We start from the raw sequence: 18,245 nt of genomic DNA, 5'->3' as shown, positions 1-18,245 counted from the left end.
TGATACTGTGACAACTTGCACCATAAGAACCAGAATATCCAGTAAGATACTGGGGGAACAAAAAAAAAAAAAAAAAAAAGAGGGAAAGAATGAAGGTGAGTTTTTCTAGTGCACTGCTGGAACAACGTAAAGGATTTTCTGGTTGGAAGCTTTCAAATGAATGTTTTCTTCTAACTGCGAATTATGTTAGGGGAAATAAATAGAAAATTCAGAAATTACAAGAAGCAAAGAGACCCAATAGGATACAGAAGAGATATTCTAATAGTCATGCTTGAGTCCTTAACCAGTCCCTGAGGCTCCCTCAGATGTTTTGGTTTAAAAAAACGAAGGGAAAAACAGCTACATTTTCAAACGCAGTGTTGGCTGTATAAAACTGAATTGATGGTGCATTTCATTGCAGGCTGTGGCACGTAGAGCATTTCTCTTTCGTTCTGGATATTTTAAGTTGTTGCTGGGAAATGGCCCTAGAGAGGTGAAGGAAAGCTGTCTTTGCCAACAGGAAAATGTGGAGAAATTTCAGTGCTCCTGGTTTATGCAGTGCATTTGGCATTGCTTGGAAAGCTCCTGGATAGGTTTCTGTGGTGTATCTTTAATTTCTTTATATCTAGGTTTATGCTTTAATGAGATTGTCCTGTTTTCAGCTGGGATAGAGTTGCTTTTAAACCTTGACACTGGTATATTTACAGATACTCTCCACAAGGCTTAATCTCTGCCATTCTGAAATGAACCCAAATGAAAGCAATCAATGAGGTGAATTTTCCACTTAAGAGGACCTGGTACACTCCCCAGACATTCGCAGAAATGTGGCACTTGTAAGGCTCTGTTTATATTAAGAAAGGATTGTTTGGAGGTTTCCCAGTAGTGAACAAACTATGGAATAGGCTTGGGAAGAAAGGATAACTAATTCATTGGTCAGTAGTAAGTATTGTAACATTTCATAAAGATTACTCTAACACGTCTCTCAGCCTTCATTTGCTTCACAATCCTTTTCATGAGGATATGGGTGATAGTCCTCACCAGTCTGGTAAGACAAGTATATACTCAACAGCACAAATGACATTTGAGGGGAGCAGTTTATTACAGTGAAGTTCAGAGTGTCCAGAGAACAGGTAGAACCACTTGAAAATGAAATTATTATCATTAAATTGTAATTAATTACTAAATTAATTATAGGTTTGCTTTTGGTTTGCTCCAGTTCTTTATACAGGAGGAAGTGTAAGATAGGGATGGACTTGCATTTGGTGTTCTTGAGATTGATCAGTCATGGGACACAGCTTGCCAAATATTTAAAAATAAACTCACAGTCACCCAGCTGGCTTGCACGTTGTCCAGAGACAATTTTAGTTAGTTAGAAGTTAGTTGTAAACTCTTCCTTTAGCAGAGACAAGGAAATGAATGCTCAAGTGAAAGCATACAGGCAAGAAGAGGTGGCTGATACCTTCTTCTCATGTTTGTAATGTCCAGAAAAATAAAGCTAATGGTTTGGCTGCTGGTGAACAGACCTATAGGAGCAGACTTGAGAGCAGTTAAAATTTACAGTTTGTGTACCCTGAAATCGCTAAGTCAAGAGATGAAAAAAAACTGGGGTTTTAATAGTGGTATCAGGTATGATTATTCTCAGAATGCCTGAACGAGGCTCTGGGATGACATCAGGAAAGCCTGGGCTTCAAAATTTCAGGTTTAAACCGTAATTTTTCAACCCAAGTTTTTTTACAGAAGGTTTTAGGAATCCAGGAGAATCATGAAACTTTTACCCAACACACTTAGCTGGAGCAGTGGTGGGTGTAAATAATAGAGTGGGTTAGTCAGGGCTGCCCAAGAGAGCTGGAGTGGACAATTTAATCTCATAAACCCCAGGGCTGGAAGTCTTAAATTCAATAAAATAATCTACCTTTGCTGCTGAGTAGGATTAGTTGCAGCCACCAGAAGCTGAGAGTACTTAGCACCTGGAGGTGTGATGAAGTCATATGTGTTTGCCTGGCTTGCTATGCTGAATTAAAATGCATAATGAGACATTGATATGCAGTACTTATCCAGATTTGTCATTAAAACAATGTCAGACATTGAAAATTTAAAACAATTAAATATATTTCAGTTTTAATTTAATACATTTCAATTCAAATAGTTGATCATTTGACAAAACAAGTAACAAAGTTACTGTTATTTCTTTAGTTTCCCCATGCTTTTTCTGTGATGAGGTGAATTATTATGTTGAAAAAAGTGATATTTATTTTTCCCAAACTAGACACATTTAATTAAATTTAAGACATTTTACTTGAATGAAAAAGCATGAGTGTCTAGCACGGATTTCCATGCTTCTAAAATCAGAACTGGGTTAGTTATGATTAAATAACAGCTTGGAACTAATGGGTTCACAATCACTTGTATTGAGTTCCAAATGTTTATGCTGTAAGTCTATGTAATATTTTTAGTTGGAAAACCTGTAATTTAAGGTGGCACCTATTTATTCTTTTGGCGTTAAGGTAGCTCACCATGGGCTTTCTATCAACAGAAGGCAAGTGACAATGCTCAGTGCATCATTTCAGCTGCTAGTTTTGTGTTCACAGCTAAGATTCATTAGCACTAGCTATTATTTTTAGATAAAAATGAAGTTATATTTTTAGTTATATGACAAAAAGTCCTGTATCTGTACAGCTTGCTGCCTGGCCCAGCTTTTTGTCACAGAAAAGCACTGAAATCAGCGGGATCATTTTCTTAGTGAAGAATATACGGCTGATTTCAAACCCCAGTCATGATTCTAGAGGAGAATCAGGGGGGTGGGATTTGAGACCATAAGGGATTGTCCTAACAGCCAGCAAGGCTCTGGGTGCCTGGTTTGGATGTGTTTGTGGGGTTTGTATGTGTGGGTAACTGTCCTGAAATCCCGAACCCAGGTGGAGTCAGTGGCTCTCATACATGGGCTCTGAATCTATGTATCACATTTGTGCCGAGTGGGAAATTTGCTTGGCAAATTCAACTTAAGGTGGCACTTGGCTCACAGCTGGTAGGACCTCCTTTCCAGATGGAATTAGCAAGTCCAGTTTTAAGGTGGCACTGAGCTCAGCAAAGTCCTTCAGTGCATGTGAGTGATGCTGACTTATATGTTAAAATACCTCCTGGATCTGACCTTGTATTTTTAGGATTAAAATAATAATAATAATAATGATAGTAATAGTGTTAGCCACCTTACTAATTATTAATATTCCCTTAGGAGCTCATCTACAATATATGCTGTATTTTAAATACCTATACTTGTTTTTCTTCAAATTTAATAAGCAATAACAGAATCTTTTTGCTTTAGCTATTTAGGAAAAACTGAAGAATTAGTTCCAATATAAAAGCAATTAACATTTGGCATGGAAACAATTTTATGAGCATTCCTTTCACGTGTGCATTATCTGCTATAACATAAGAAAAAGAAAACAAAATTTCATCTCTGAATAAAAAAATAATTTCATTCCTTTTTTGTGGATTTCTGACTCTTAGCACAGAATTAAATCTAATCATGTTTTTCTTTGATAAAGGGCCAGATTAATAGCTTCAAAGAAACACAGACATTTTTATACAAATCAGTGACGGGTATTCATAATGAGCAGGGAGGACCCCATATATGCACTTTTATACCATTATTTAAGTATTATAAAAAATTAAATGTAAAAAAAATATTTGCAAGTGCAGAACTGTATGCTTTGAAGTAGTTAAGAAACTAGGTACGATCACTCTTATAATTTTAAAGTATTTTTATATGTCTATAAAAATATGTGAAAAAGAAAGAAACTGAATATGTATTTTCCAAACCCATTTTACCTCCTTCCCTCTTTTCTCATTTTAGTGCCATGTATAATTCCTTGGAAATGATGTAAAAGTATTGAATGCTATTTGTTTCTCTTATTACAGGAAATATGTCCACATATTAGGAAGCTGGAATTCAGTCTTCAATAAGATTATCACTGTGAAACTTTGAAAGTTTAGTTTAAATTCTATCATGTTATGTTTCTCTAAAAACAAACCACTTTATAAGAAAACACACCAGTGGGTTTGCAAGTCAGAAGTTAACTTGAGTAAGTTATATGCTAATGAGTCTGGTATTATCTAGGTAATATGATAGCTAAATCTGACTTCTTTTATCCCATTTGCATCTCTCCAGTATACCTGAGGTTTTACTCTTCATGATACAGTTTGCTCCTGTATCCAGTGCATATCATCAAGATTATTACCTGATGCAGGAATATACCAAATTTGGATCAACACTTAAGTGTATGCAGAAGCTAGGATTAATTACAGAAACTCATATACTAGATGGAATATTTGATATAACTCTATCTGTTTAAAAGCTGGCTTCCACATCTGGGTGCTGTTTATAGATAGACTTTTTAATTGCAAGTTTTATCACATCATTCCACATGACAGCCTACATCTCTCACTCTGTTACACTGCCAGTCTTTGGGTTAATAGTTGTGCTTGATCATAGAATCATGCAATCATAGAATGGTTTTGGTTGGAAGGCACCTTAAAGATCATCTATTTCCAACCCCACTGCCATGGGCAGGGGCACCTTCTACTAGACCAAGTTGCTCCAAGCACCATCCAGCCTGGCCTTGAATACTGGCAGGGATGGAGCAGCCACAACTTCTCTTGGCAACTTGCGCCAGTGTCTCACCACGGTAAAGAATTTCTTCCTAATATCTAATCTGAATCTACCCGTTTTCAGTTTAGAGCCATTCCCCGTTGTCCTGTCACTACTTGCTCCTCGAAAAAGTCCCTCTCCAGCTTTCTTGTAGACACCCTTTAGGTCTGGGTATGCAGTTGTTGAGATTTTCTCCATTAGAAGGTTCTTCAGCTGTGGCTCTTATTGCACTTTTCCCATTGAGCCTAGATTGTTTGCATTTGAATTAAAGCTAGTCCTTTTGTTCAGCCAGCTGGGGAAGGAAGTGTTAGATGCACCAGCCATGAAGCAACATGAGAAGCTAAAAGATACGGAGAGGAAGAACTTTCTGCTACCTGGCAATAAGCAGGAATAAGGTGATATTCTATTAAAAGAAAAAAATAAATAAAAAAACAGTGGTAATTGTGTTAAAGCACCCGAAGCCTTCTTTAATATTTACTGCAGAGCAGAAAAGGAGAAATTATAAATACCGATGCCACATCTCCTGGTGGATAATCTTATTTACAGGGGTTTATGCAATTCAAAAACAAATTATTCAAATTTAGTAAGAAGAAAAAAAACTGGTAACATTTTTATCATGTTACGTACTAAATTGTTGAGCTTGAAACTGTGACAATCTTTTCACCTATATCACTGTATTAATTATAGCACTTGCTCAGTTCTATGCACTTTATTCCTAACCTTTCATGCACCATGTACTTTAAAAAGGGTGGAGACACTTTGGAATGAGCGTATCTCTTGTTGGTACATGATCTAAGACTTATTTCTAAATTATTTTCTACCTCCCAGTACTGTTTGTCATTTCCGTAATCACCTTTCCCTTTGTCTCAAACCTACACCTTATACCTGATGCATACCTTCCTAATGGAATTATTAAATCAGCTTTGTTTAAGTTGCATACTTGAGAAAGTGTTTCTTGCTGGTTTATTGAGCTTGCCATTTATTTTGGGTTTCTAATGCATGATTTTAACTTCTATTATTTGATATGTTTCTTGCCTTTATTTCCACTGGGATTTTTTTGTTATCTTATTTCTGTATTTGCACTCTTTGTTCACCTGAAGTTTGGTGTAAATCAGGAAGTTGAATCCAGATTATTTTAATATTTTTAGTTTCTGTGACAGTTCAGATGGTGACCCTGAGATTTAACAACACCTTTGTTTCACTCTTTTGCTTCTTGAATTTAGTGTGAAAGGGGGGCTCCTCTCATACCTGCTTGTTCTCCTGTGATTGTCCTCTCTGTCATTACACTGGCTATCCATAAATTTCTCAGTACTGGAAGTAATTTAGATTATAGCAGGTCAAACCAAGCAGATTTAAAATACGTTTGATTCCAGCAGGGAAAATTGCTCTTGTGTTTTTACGGTGCTGTTACTTCCCAGCATGTTTTGTTTTATTTTTTCCTTGCTATGCAAAAAACATACTGGCTCTGGGAAGTATGTGCCATGCTGTTTAGTTTAAGTTAGTCCAATTTCTGTGTAGAAGGAGTGCACAAGAAATACAGATACTGTGTTTTGTGCCTTGATCTCTGACTAGGGAGAATGCTGAGGCACTGCTGCCTCTCCAAAGCCAAGCCCTGATGGCAGCCTGCGGTTTCTGGAAGGAGCTTCTGTGCTTGCTGCTATGAATGACAAAGGAGGGACGTTCTTCATCCTTTTTCTCACTGTCAGTCCAGCTTTGCCCCAGTCTGTGCCACTCTGCGTGGCTCGCAGCATTTCCATGTAAACGTCAATAATTTTCTGTTGAAAGCTCTCTTTGGTATGGAAAAAAAAAAAAAAAGATTAATTTGATTATACAATTAGATGAGGCTTATTTTGCTCTGTTCTTGCAAGGACTAAAATATCTAGGTCAAAGTTTCATAAGAATTGCCTATGCACAATTTACTCTTTGGGTTTGGCAGCTTCTCTTCAGATGCTGAGGAGCAAGACATCCCCCCTCCCTTCTATGCTGTTTCTAGAGCGCCGTGCCCCATGCTGATGATGCCAGGCAGATTTAATTGTGCATGCTCAAAGAGAAAAATGACATCCATGCTTGGGTTAGTGCTCTCTAAATCCCCCAGCTGTCAACTAACCTCAGAGGCAAGTGTACATGGCTCCAGCTTATGTCTGCTTGAATTCTACCCATAGGCATTTATAAGCTGAAACTCATATTGGCTGCAACACATTCAGACTGCTATTGTGAGAAATGTATGGTCTGTTTTATGCTTTTCAATCTGTAAGGGTGACCCACACAATTAAGGTTTATTTCTCAGATAGACTATAAGCAGGTAAAGACAGCAATCTTTTTGCATATGTGGCAAGGAAAAGGCATACGTTTATGTCTGTGGATCTGGCTAAGTTGTTGATTGCTTAGAGAAAATGATTTATTTCTTGAGCTCATATGGGTTATATTTATATTTTTATGTATTTATTGGGGTTGCTGGCTGCCAGAGAACTGCATGCACAGAAAATGGCCTTACGTGCCAACATATATGGGCAAATGCAAAGAGGCATGTGTTGCTAATGCAATATTGGAGTCACGGAAGAGGACTTCTGGCAGAAGCACTGTCACTTGTGGTGCACTGCAGGCTGTCCATCTAAACCGATCATTACCTGGCACCTATGCTCTAGTGAAATATTCAGACCAATCTGCAAATGGGCAAAAAGCCATCTTAACAGATGGCTTTGACTGCAGGTAACCAGAAAACCATGGATATACATTAAACATGGATTCAGAGAGCATGGGTCTTATCCAGGAACATCAGAACAGCTGTCCATTTTGAGCTCCTCCATATACTGTTGAGAACATATGCCATATCCATCAGACACCCACACAGGGTGGGCTAGAGCCAGCTCCCATGGTTCTGAGGAACTTTGTAGGAATTGCTTGGTTGGGCATGGCTTCAGCTACAGATTAATCTCATGTTTTGCAGTGAACTTTGTATCAGATTGACAAAGAATGAAGTTGCATCCACCTAGTTTGCACGCCCAGATGAGGCACTGTCTCACCCAAATTTTAGGTGATGGAGAGGGCTGTCCAGCCTACCTGACATAATTGTCTTGTTTCCTAAGTAGACAGTATTAGAGAAAGGTTTTGGGTATGTGTAACAAAAAGTCCCATATGTTTACATTTTTAATGCGTTGGAGTCTTTGGACAGGATCTTAGAAAGAAATATCAGGAAATGCCAAGCATCTCTGTTCACTCAGAATTTAGTTCACCAAGCTTTTCTGGTACTGAGCAGCCAGTGCTGCTACTCTTTTTTGTAGCAGCTGATTCTGAAGTACTCAGCTGGCAAGTGGGAATTCCTGGGTTCTTGGCCTCTTCAGTATAATGAACTGCAGATCCTGACCCCACGACTCCAGATGTGTGGTTCTTACCGTGCTTTGAAGTTGAATCATAGCACAGCTCACACTTGTGAGGTCACAAAAGAACACAAAGAATCATCAACTTCAGGAACTGGTACCACCAGTTATTTTCTGGGGCTTAGTGCTTCCCCATATAAACAAGGGAGCATGTGGACTATGTCTGGTTTAGTGTCCAAAATTAGCCTGCATCTCGAAACAAGCAAAGGACCATATTCAAGTCACTTAGCTCCATCTAAAATTCATACAGTCTTGTGTCCTGTTGTCTGGCTGTGGGTGTTCTGAAGCATGTACTCAATGGAAATTTTAAGCTAATTGGAATTTAAACTGCTTGAAAATAGCCCCAAGGCAGCAAAATCAGGATTTAGGGGAGACTGGCTTCAGTGAATCTCTTCAAGTACATGGAGCCCTGGAGCTATTTTACTGGTGCTGAGAGCTGGGCAGGATGCAGAAGTGCTGCGGCAATCACAGTCCTGATTTTTCTCCTACCTAAGCTTGAGAAGAGAAGATCTCAGGACGGGGCCTACCTATGCCTGTGAATGCGGTGCTCTGTTTTGACAACACAGAGCTTCAGAGAATATTATGTGCCTGAGAGAGAGTATTTGGTAGTTCAGGCAGTGCAGACTGAGATGTCTAGAACCACAGGACCTCTGCATAAGCCAGCCATAAATTTGAGTTACTGGTACCTTGAGAACTTTGGGAACCACCTTAAGAGTTACAGAGAAAATAGCTACAAGAAAAGCATTTATTTTTGTGACTACTTTTTCACTTAGTTAAAATCAAGGAATTTGATTACTTAAATACAAAGTGTTATGTAGTTGTTTGTCTGTGGACTTAAGATACCTGTTGATCTGTCCTAGTAGTAGCAACACTATGTGGAAGATAGTCTGCACTTCACATGATAAATGTCTAGCTTAACTGTGTAAGGAATGTGTGTATGTTATAAAATGCCATCTATATAAGGGACCGAGTGGGCCCTATTAATACTTCAAAGTGTCAATATTAAGAATTATGATTTTAGGCTAGACTTACATAACTCTGCATCCTTAAGGTAACTTGTATTTAATCCAAATTACTCTTCCCTTAACTGTGGAATTAGAATAAAATTCAGCTGTCACAGATAAGAATAATGATATTTATTAATAGTATAAATCATTCAAACACATGGAAAGAATTTTAATGTGTGAAGCACATCAGGACAGGAGATCACAGTCCTTAAGGGATTGATTTATCCTTGACTGCTGTGAGCCTTTATTATGCTAATGATAGATATATATTCCCAAAATCCGTTGAGTCTATCTGTGCTTTACCGTTTGATTTCTTTATTAACTGTCCTGCCTTGTCACTACACATTCTTGTTAATTCAGATCAGGTTTTGCAGCTTGCGTCATGCTTGCTATTTTTTACCAAAATGGTTTATTGAGTTCTCTAGCAGCTTATGTGCTTTTCCCTCTTTGCCGCACCTCTCTGCTGCTGCTGCCAGAAGGGCCCTGGGTGAGCTGCCACCAGTCTGACTCTGATGCTAATGGGCTTCCTTTTTTTCTACAGCAGTCAAGGCAACCTAATTAATCATTCCCAACTGACATTAATAAACATATTTTTGGTAATCTGGGGTAAACATGTTCATGTACTCTAGAATACTGAAAGTTTTATCTGAATATGTAATTTGGTTTCAGGCACTTATGTAAACATTACAGTTTATGGTGCTGCTGACTTTGCTAAGGTTGTAAATTCTTGGTATTTCTAAAGTCAAGATGCAAGTTTAGGTGGATACTCGTAGGTGATTTGCTCAGATACAACAGTTCTTTGCAAACAATGACCACTGTGATACAAGTAGATGGCACCCTTAGTATAATCAGTAAATAGTGAAGCTGTTTATAGGTAGTAATGTCTTTAAGGATATAAACAAGAGCAAAACAAATAGGCTAATGTAGATTATCAGCTGATAGACTGGCTATAAGATTATTAGAAAGCTAGAAGAAAAGCTGAGAAGTACAGAACATTTCCCATAAACTTATTTTAATATGACGAGTAGAGGGATTATTCTAAAACATAGCATACTACTACAGTGTGTACCTACTTCATTATACTTTCTTCAGTACAGGTATGTCTTCAACATCTTGTGCTTTCTCTTGGGGCTAGATATATATGAAGCTTCAGCCGCACAATTTTGCTCATGTGCTAGGCTCTGAATTCACCTACAATTAAATATTCATCAGGATACTCTTTCTAGCTAAGCTCATGTAGCAGTTATGAAAGATTAATTGAGTGTTATGTTTCTCTGTAATGAAGGAGTTGAAGTGAGCATTTCTGTTGAAAATTTCAGATTTTAGGTTTAGAAATTATGGTCTTTATCATGCTTTATGAATGGAACATAAGATAATTGATCTATATAGAGTTACAAATTTTTATTGAAATCTTTCTCTTTCAGGATCCCATCCCAGCATCTTAATTACAGTCTTCATGTACTTTGTTGTCTTTACCTTGCATTTCAAAATACATTGTAGATACTTCTTAACTTGACATGCAGTAAATAACCTGAGGAAAAACTAAGGGCATTGCATAGCACAGTGGTGTAGATTTGCAGATCTGGCTCTATGTTATAGATTTTATTTGGATTTTCCGTTTCATCAATAGTAAGATTTTAAATGACACGTGTATCTGAATAGCAGCTCTGTGGCAATTTCTGATAGAATTCATTTATAAGACAGTGTTCAAAAAAAAATACAGATTAAAGCAGCAGCACAGTTCCAATTCCTGTCCCTCGAAGGTCCTTTCTCCATTTTTTTTTTTTTTTTCCTCTTCCCCACATCTTTCTCTTACAAAATTTTCTTGCATTGTTAATGAAGTGCAGTCCCAGCACTGGTCTGGAGTCTGAAGGGTGAACTTAATCAGCAAGTAGGAAGTCCTAATCCTTGTAAAGCCAGTATGCATAATAGATGATATTAAGCAAGCCGCAGTAGATTGTACCTGTTCAGCAATTGCTGTAAATGTGACATCACTGATTCTGTCTGTGCTTTTCGCTCTGTGTTTTACACAGAGCATTGATTTAGGAAGATGTCTTTTGCTTATTACCATTAACGTTAGAATGGTAGAAAAATGTGAAAAAGGATTTGGGGATTGGTGTGAACTCAAAGCCGTGAACTGGTTTACTAGCAAATTAGGGATTTGATTTCAATTATGATTCTGCTGCAAGTATAAATGAGGTTCTTTTCTGAATTTCATTAGTGGATTTTACTCCAGCTTCAGTCTGTAAAAATTTAGAAGGGAAATTGTGACCAGATTAACACTCTCTTAGAACACAGAAGATCAGCATCATGTCTTTAAACAGATTTCCTGGACCTCCTCAGGAGGGAGAAGGAACACCTTAATTCCATCTACCTGTTTGCTAGGTTTTTAACTTGGCTAAAAAGAGGCATCACTTATATATCCTGGAGAGTCACCCATCTGAGACAGGAGGCACTGTAGCATTTTCAGACTCTTGCATGACAGTCAGTGGCAGTTGCTTGTGCAAGGATGGAGAAATTCAATAGCTGAAATTCAGTAATCCTTTATGTTTTCAAACACTAATTATCTGTCGCACAGTGGTGCTGCCAGTGAGCCGGCTGATGCACTGGGCTCTTATTACTGTGATCAGCAGGCAAAGAGCAGAACACCAAAGGAAGGAAGCTAAAAAAAAGGAACTTCTGACTGCGACAGAGGTTACAAAATAAGTAAAAATTGCCCAATATTATGTATTTTGTATCAGTAAGAAAAGGAAATTCGTCTGATGTTCTGTTTACTGAGTTTGCAGTGATAAAGTTGATACCCTGCAGTCTTGGAATGGGCCTGTTTTATATCATTTAACAATTTTATATAGTAAACATATCTTTGTTACTTATGAATCCGAAAGAGAGAGCTCTTTCTCCTGTAAGAAGTTATTTAGTAGATAAACAGAATAATTGAAGGCTTCATTCAGTGATGCTAATTGGTACTGGATTAAATCACCTAATCAAATGACTCTAGTATAAATTCTGTATACTAAGGTGCAATGTAAGGTGGAATTTGCATTTTAAGTGAATAAAGGTAGCCAGGGGTGTCTGCCAAAAAATATATATATGTAAAAGGCATTTTTTAATCTAATTTCAAGTTGAGATTGGTACCTTTTATATGTGAAAGTCCATTTGCATCTTGTATACAGATATATTCTTGATGTATCCTTTGTATTTATGCTTGCTATGCCTTGTGTGGTTTATTCTGTGTGTACATGTTCTTTATGGCCACCTTCACTCCCTGTATAAATTTGTCTGTCCACTTACTGTAGGTACTTGCCCGCTCCCAATGTATGTTTTTTTTCAGCATGCAGGTGATACTGCAGAATGATTCACCCAAATACCATCCATGTAATTTCTGGTTTGGGTGTATTGGCAGCTCAGCCCAGACACAAACTTTCAAAATAAAAACTTTCAAAACACAAACTTTCTGGTTTGGGTGCTTTCATGGTCAAAATGCAAACTTTCAGCAAGTTTTACCTTTTGCATTTTAGGACTATAATGATGAAATTCGCCAGGAACAGCTGAGAGAACTGTCATATTTGAATGGTTCTGAGGATTCAGCACGTGGACGGGGCATTCGAGGAAGAGGTATTCGTGTGCCACCTGCAGCTCCTTCAAGGTGTGGTAACCTGAGCTATTATGCTAATGGCTTTAGACAGTATAAACAATGGCAAAACAAGCATATCTAAAAAAAAAAAAAAAAAATAATAAAAATTAAAGAAAGTCAAGTACACATCATGGTCAGTGAACCAGAATGTTTTCCTTCTGATAGCTTGTATGATCTATGTTATGCCTACAGTTCTATCACCTACAATTTACAGGCTACAGTGAGTGGTATACAAATAATCAACAAATCAGAGCAGATTATGAAGTTGGTGAAAGGGTATTTCTAGGAAAGAACATTGCTATGTTGGCACAGCAGTGTTGTGGTCAGCAGCATGAAATTGATGGTCAGTGAAATAGTATAGTCAGAGATGGCTACATAGTCTGGGTGGAACTTTTATTTGCCAGACAATTACTTTTTTTTTTTTGTATGTGTATTGTATCTATAATACATAAATATTGCATTATATATTATCTATTGCATGGATTAACAATTTTGTATGAATTAGACTGTCATCATCTAAAAACAGTGATGTATGAATATTTCATGAATTCTTCCAAGTATTTTTGCAGATACAGGTAGCAGCTCTGCTCTTTTGTGAGGCCAATATATAATCTTAATACACTCTTTCAGACACATTTTTCACTGTGAGCCCTTAAGAAATCTGTTGCCTCAGGCATCTAAGTTACCTAGCAACTTTTAGGTGTCCACAGACATCATTTCAGGGTAAGTCCTAAGAAATCCACTTTTATTTTGGAAGAAATAGGATATGGAGGTACCTTATTTCATGCTGACAGAGGAGCTGTTCTTTGGTAATTGAACTGGCTGATCTTGCCTATGACCTTTCTTTTTTCCCCTGAAGGTTTCCATCATATTTTCACTCCGTTTTTCTTGAATGCAATTTTTTATAAGGAATATGATGCACATACATAGGATTTTTTACACTTTGCGTTCATGACCATCTTCCATACAAAGTATTTTTGGGCTCAGAAACAAGTCTTCCTTACACCTAAGATATCTGAAGGGCTTGACTTAATAATAACGTTCAGGACATCACTGCAACACACTGGCAGCTTTTAAATTCGGTTCAGAGCATAATAAGCGAAGTTCTGGCTCCTGCAAGATACCCAACTGATTGCATCAGTTGCACAGATACAGAAACTTGGATGCTTTGCTTATTCTCCAGTCAGATAGCCCGGGAGAATATTAAAAAAGAAAAACAACACTGAAGTATTTAAGATAAATATTTATGATAATAATTTACAGTAATAGCATAATGACATTTATAGTGGTGCAGTTGGTAAGCTGGAAGGAAGGGATGCCTTCCAGAAGAACCTTGACAGGCTTGAGAAGTGGGCCATATGAACCTCATGAAGTACAGGAAAGAACAAGTGCAGAGTCCTGCACATGGGTAATCCATGACCAGTGTCAGCTCAGACTGGAGTATGAAGTGATTGAGAGCAATTCCTAAGGGTTGAAAAGGATTCCCTAAGGAATGAAAAGCAGACGTGCACTCACAGTGCAGAAATCCAACCATATCCTGGGTCGCATCAAAGAAGCGTAACCAGCAGGTCAGGGAAGGTGATTGTCCCCCTGTACTCTGCTTTCATGAGACCCCACCTTGATTACTGCATTTAGCTCTAGAGTCCCCAGCACAAGAAAGGCATGGACCTGTTAGAGTGGGTCTAGATGAGGGCCATGAAAATGGTCAGAGGCTGGAGTACCTCTCCAATCAGAAAGCCTAAGAGAGTTGGGCTTGTTCAGCCTGAAAAAGAGAAGGCTTCAGGGAGCCATATGATATAGCTACAAGAACCTCTTTTTAACCATTAACAACTTCTGACTTACCAAATACTTTACAGCAAGGTGGATATTGTATAAATACATAGGAAGATGCTAAACCTCCCTGCTCTTGTCTGTATGCTACTCTTCTCTCTGCACAGTAGGGAAAGCAAGATCCCGTGCTGCACTTCCCTTGTGCTGAAATAAATTAAATGGACAGCAAAGTTATCACTCACTTTTATACTCTTGCTCTACTTTGCCTTGAAAGTTTCTGCCATACTGCAGCATATTCTGCCAGTCAGTTTCTCCCACCCACCAATAAACATGAGGGTGAGAGTGGTGACTGCCATCATAAAATAGTTTGAGAGCAAAAGAAAAAGTTTCTCACTTTCTTCTCTATAAGTACTTTGGAGTAACTTTGCAGCTCTGTGAACTACAATGATCCAGAATTTCATTAGTACGAGCAGCAAGATGAGGTGTAAAAGGCCCTGGATGGTGTAAAAATAATGCCTTTCCATAATATGAGTTCTGCCTGATATTGCCTAAAAGTGCTTGACATTGTAGCTGCCAAAGTTATATGACACTTTAAATAACAGTAAAAATGTAAGAGCGTTTAAAATGCGGTAGCACTTGTGTGTCCTCCCTTGCCGTTCACACCAAGGTAATCATTCGGTTTTTACGCCCTCAGGGGACGTGGGGGTGCGATTCCTCCTCCCCCGCCTGGAAGAGGTGCCCAAGCACCCCGAGGAGCACCAGTGACCCGTGGAGCCCTCCCAGTCCCACCAGTGGCAAGAGGTGTCCCCACCCCTCGAGCAAGGGGCGCCCCAGCTGTCCCGGGCTACAGACCACCCCCGCCACCTGCACACGAGGCCTATGAAGAATATGTAAGTAACTGCATGCATTCATAACATGTGTGAGCCAACCTGTGTGGGGAACATCAAGTACCTCTGATCTGGAAGACTCCAGGTCAAAAATTCTGTCTCTTCTGCTTACCCCTGTGGTGAATTACAGTCTGGGCGATGCAGTGTGTCTCCAGAGCTGTGGTTTTGGTGATGTGGGCTCATAGAATTGTTCACAGCACAGTTTTGGATATGAGAAGGTCATACTGGGTAGATCTCAGAGTGTCATGAAAGAGCAATACAGATATTCTAAAGATTGTATTATAATTAAAAGTCACTCATTACTGTAGGCAAGTTCTTAGGAATAACAGATTATATCCTTTGTGAGAAAATGGGATTTTTTTGGTTCTTCAAAAACCTTTTTATAACATGTAAATAGATACATGTAAGTTTGTATTCAGCATTGTGTTATAGATACATAACAAATAGAAATTCGGGTAGTTTTCATGGAAGCTGATACAGTGATGCATATTTAGCAAGAGCGGAACTGTCACTTTTTCTTATAAGATGTTAAAAATAATTGTTCTGTAAACATCAAAGCTTTCAAGTCATCCTCATTAATGCTCCCTTCTGTAACTATCACCATAACAACAAATACCCAGGTAGAGAGGAAAGTGCTATCAGTTACGATGTCTGACTTTTTCCAGCTGTGGCAAATCCGAGGGTGAAATGAACATCCCGCTCATTCTGTAATCCTATCACAAGGAGAACTGTTGAGGAGACACACTATAATTGAGAAGATGCAGTTTTATTCAATTAATAGTCTTCTTAGAACAGAAAAAAAATAAACCAAAACAGAAATTAATCTTTGTTGAAAAAGCTTTACTCAACAATCTGTATTTACAGAGTAGAGATTAGATCACGGCCAGTTCAAATCAGGGACACACATTCTGTTAATGCCAAGAATCACAACTGAACAACAGCTGCAGAAAAGGAGGGGAAGAAAGTTACTCTCTGTTATTCTTTACCTCAACACAATTTCCATCTTTAATGAGAAGATAGCTCTGCTAAAAAAGGAACTTAAAAAGTATATCCTTCCTTGATGGGTAGTGTATTATCCACTAGTATCAAAATGTATGACGCTTTCTGTGCAGAACTCCATCTTTTTTTAATCCATGAGTGACAAATTTCAAAATAGAGCTCTTGTGATGTAAGATTAATATTATCAATTTAGTAAATATTTTCTTCTTTTTGTTTGTTTGTTTTTCAGCTGCAGTACTAGTAAATGTCCTAGGGTATTAAGCAGTTTTTAAGGAACATTTCTTACACTTTTTATGGATGGTAAATATATGGAAAGCAGGGGGAGAAGTTGAGGGAGCTGGATTATCAAGGTCAGGAAAGCATTCAGCCAATTCCACGTTTTTTGAAGTGCTTACACTCCGAGGAGCGCCAAATATGCACACAGTTAAATGAGTTGTTTTAGTTTGTAATAGATTACTCCAATAAAAACAAATGTGGTTTTGTTTTTATTTTGCCTACTTAGATATGCAAGAAGCATATCACTTTATAGGACAAATTCAGATGTTTTAGAGATCCTTTCATCTCCTGTGTCCTTTCAGCATTGCTATTCCACTGTTAGGAATATGTGGGTTTCCCCTGACTTGCTGTCATTCACCAGTTTGCAATGAAAATCTTTTGCCATCTTGCAAAGACTTGTAAGTGCAGTCTAAATCATCTTGGTATTTTATGGGTATATTATGACTGAGATAATAATTAAAACTCTGTTGGATGTGAAGGTAGAAGGAAAAGGTCACTGTCATACATCTGTACATGAATTTGTAAATTATATTTTAGGGGGAAATATTTTTCATTTTGCAGGAAATAATCAATACAGTTTTTCTTCCCAAATAAACCACTATATTACATATCCAGCTGGATACTAAAAGCAAGTGGATCTGTTTGTTGACCAGTAGCATAATTGTTGTTCTTTCACACTGAATCCTAGAGATGAAAAAATATTTTTAAATGAATAATTTATCCAATTTACTTTGTCTTATTTTCTGCTTGTAGGCCACCTAAAAGCATATTACAATTTCTTTGTAAATGGTTTTTGGTTTTGAATACAGTGTTTCACTCCAATTTTTGCCTACTATATGCAAGCACCATTGGTTTGAGTAGTTGTGCACGAGTGCAAAGTCATTGATTGTGTGTATCGATATTTTTGATTTTTCTTTGCTCCAACAGAATGTAGCCATTTGAATGCTGAGCTGGAAGTGAACTCAAGAAATAGAACAGGGTGGCTGCAGCACATATTTTTTTTAATGTTTAAACAGCATTTAATGAAAAAAATCTGGAACTACTTGCTCAGCACTACTAATCAGAGATTGGACTGACTGACCTTGAAACACCGTAACTGTTCAAATCAGTTTGCATAAGCATTTGAAAGTTTGTGTCAGTCTTTTGTAACTAGCCAATATCTGAATATTTTGAGGTTTTCTGACGGCCTGAGAGGCCATAAAAGCAGATGTCTAAAAGTTTCTCAAGAAAACTCTTGTCACCGGTGAAAATACTCACATTCAACACTTTGAATGTTGAACAAAGAGAAAATTATTTGAAAAGACTTTCAGAAGGGAAGAGGTAGTAACCCACCTCATGCCTTCTTTACTTATTTTTGAAACAGATATGTAGTTTTTATTGCAGTGTACATAGTATCTTAGAGGAACTTTGGAAGGCTACCCACAGGAAGAGGAGGTACAGACATATAGAAGATATATGAAAAAGGAAATAAACGCCTACTACATGAACCTTACTCACTTTAAAAACAGCTCATTGTGTGTCAGTTTGGAGGAGGAACTTAACTAACAGCTGCATGCAGCTTCTGTGCTCAGAGAGGTGGTCCTGGTGTGTAACCTGGTGTCACGGTTTAACCGCAGCTGGCAACTAAGTACCATGCAGCCACTTGCTCCCCACACTGTGGGACTGGGG

General features: G+C 38.0%; 1 protein-coding gene across 5 annotated transcripts in view; it reads left to right on the top strand.

The window, feature by feature from the left end:
• KHDRBS2 (KH RNA binding domain containing, signal transduction associated 2) overlaps window positions 1-18,245 on the top strand; it is a 356,153-nt gene that overhangs the window by 201,652 nt on the left and 136,256 nt on the right. For all 5 annotated transcript variants that reach the window (XR_008972741.1, XR_008972740.1, XR_008972739.1 and 2 more), the window contains 2 exons: window positions 12,530-12,657; window positions 15,110-15,305. Coding sequence is in view for 2 of the 5 variants with exons in the window: in XM_057414012.1 (XP_057269995.1) it covers window positions 12,530-12,657; window positions 15,110-15,305 (324 nt within the window). In the remaining 3 variants the exon portion in view is untranslated. The remainder of the gene's footprint in view (window positions 1-12,529; window positions 12,658-15,109; window positions 15,306-18,245) is intronic.

The sequence above is a fragment of the Pezoporus wallicus genome, unplaced genomic scaffold, assembly GCF_028554395.1.
Source record: "Pezoporus wallicus isolate ANWC-B61680 ecotype Strahan unplaced genomic scaffold, APGP_CSIRO_Pwel_v1 contig_6428, whole genome shotgun sequence".
NCBI lineage: Eukaryota > Metazoa > Chordata > Aves > Psittaciformes > Psittacidae > Pezoporus > Pezoporus wallicus.
Note: the sequence above shows the minus strand (reverse complement) of the source record. Positions and strands in the feature narration are given on the sequence as shown.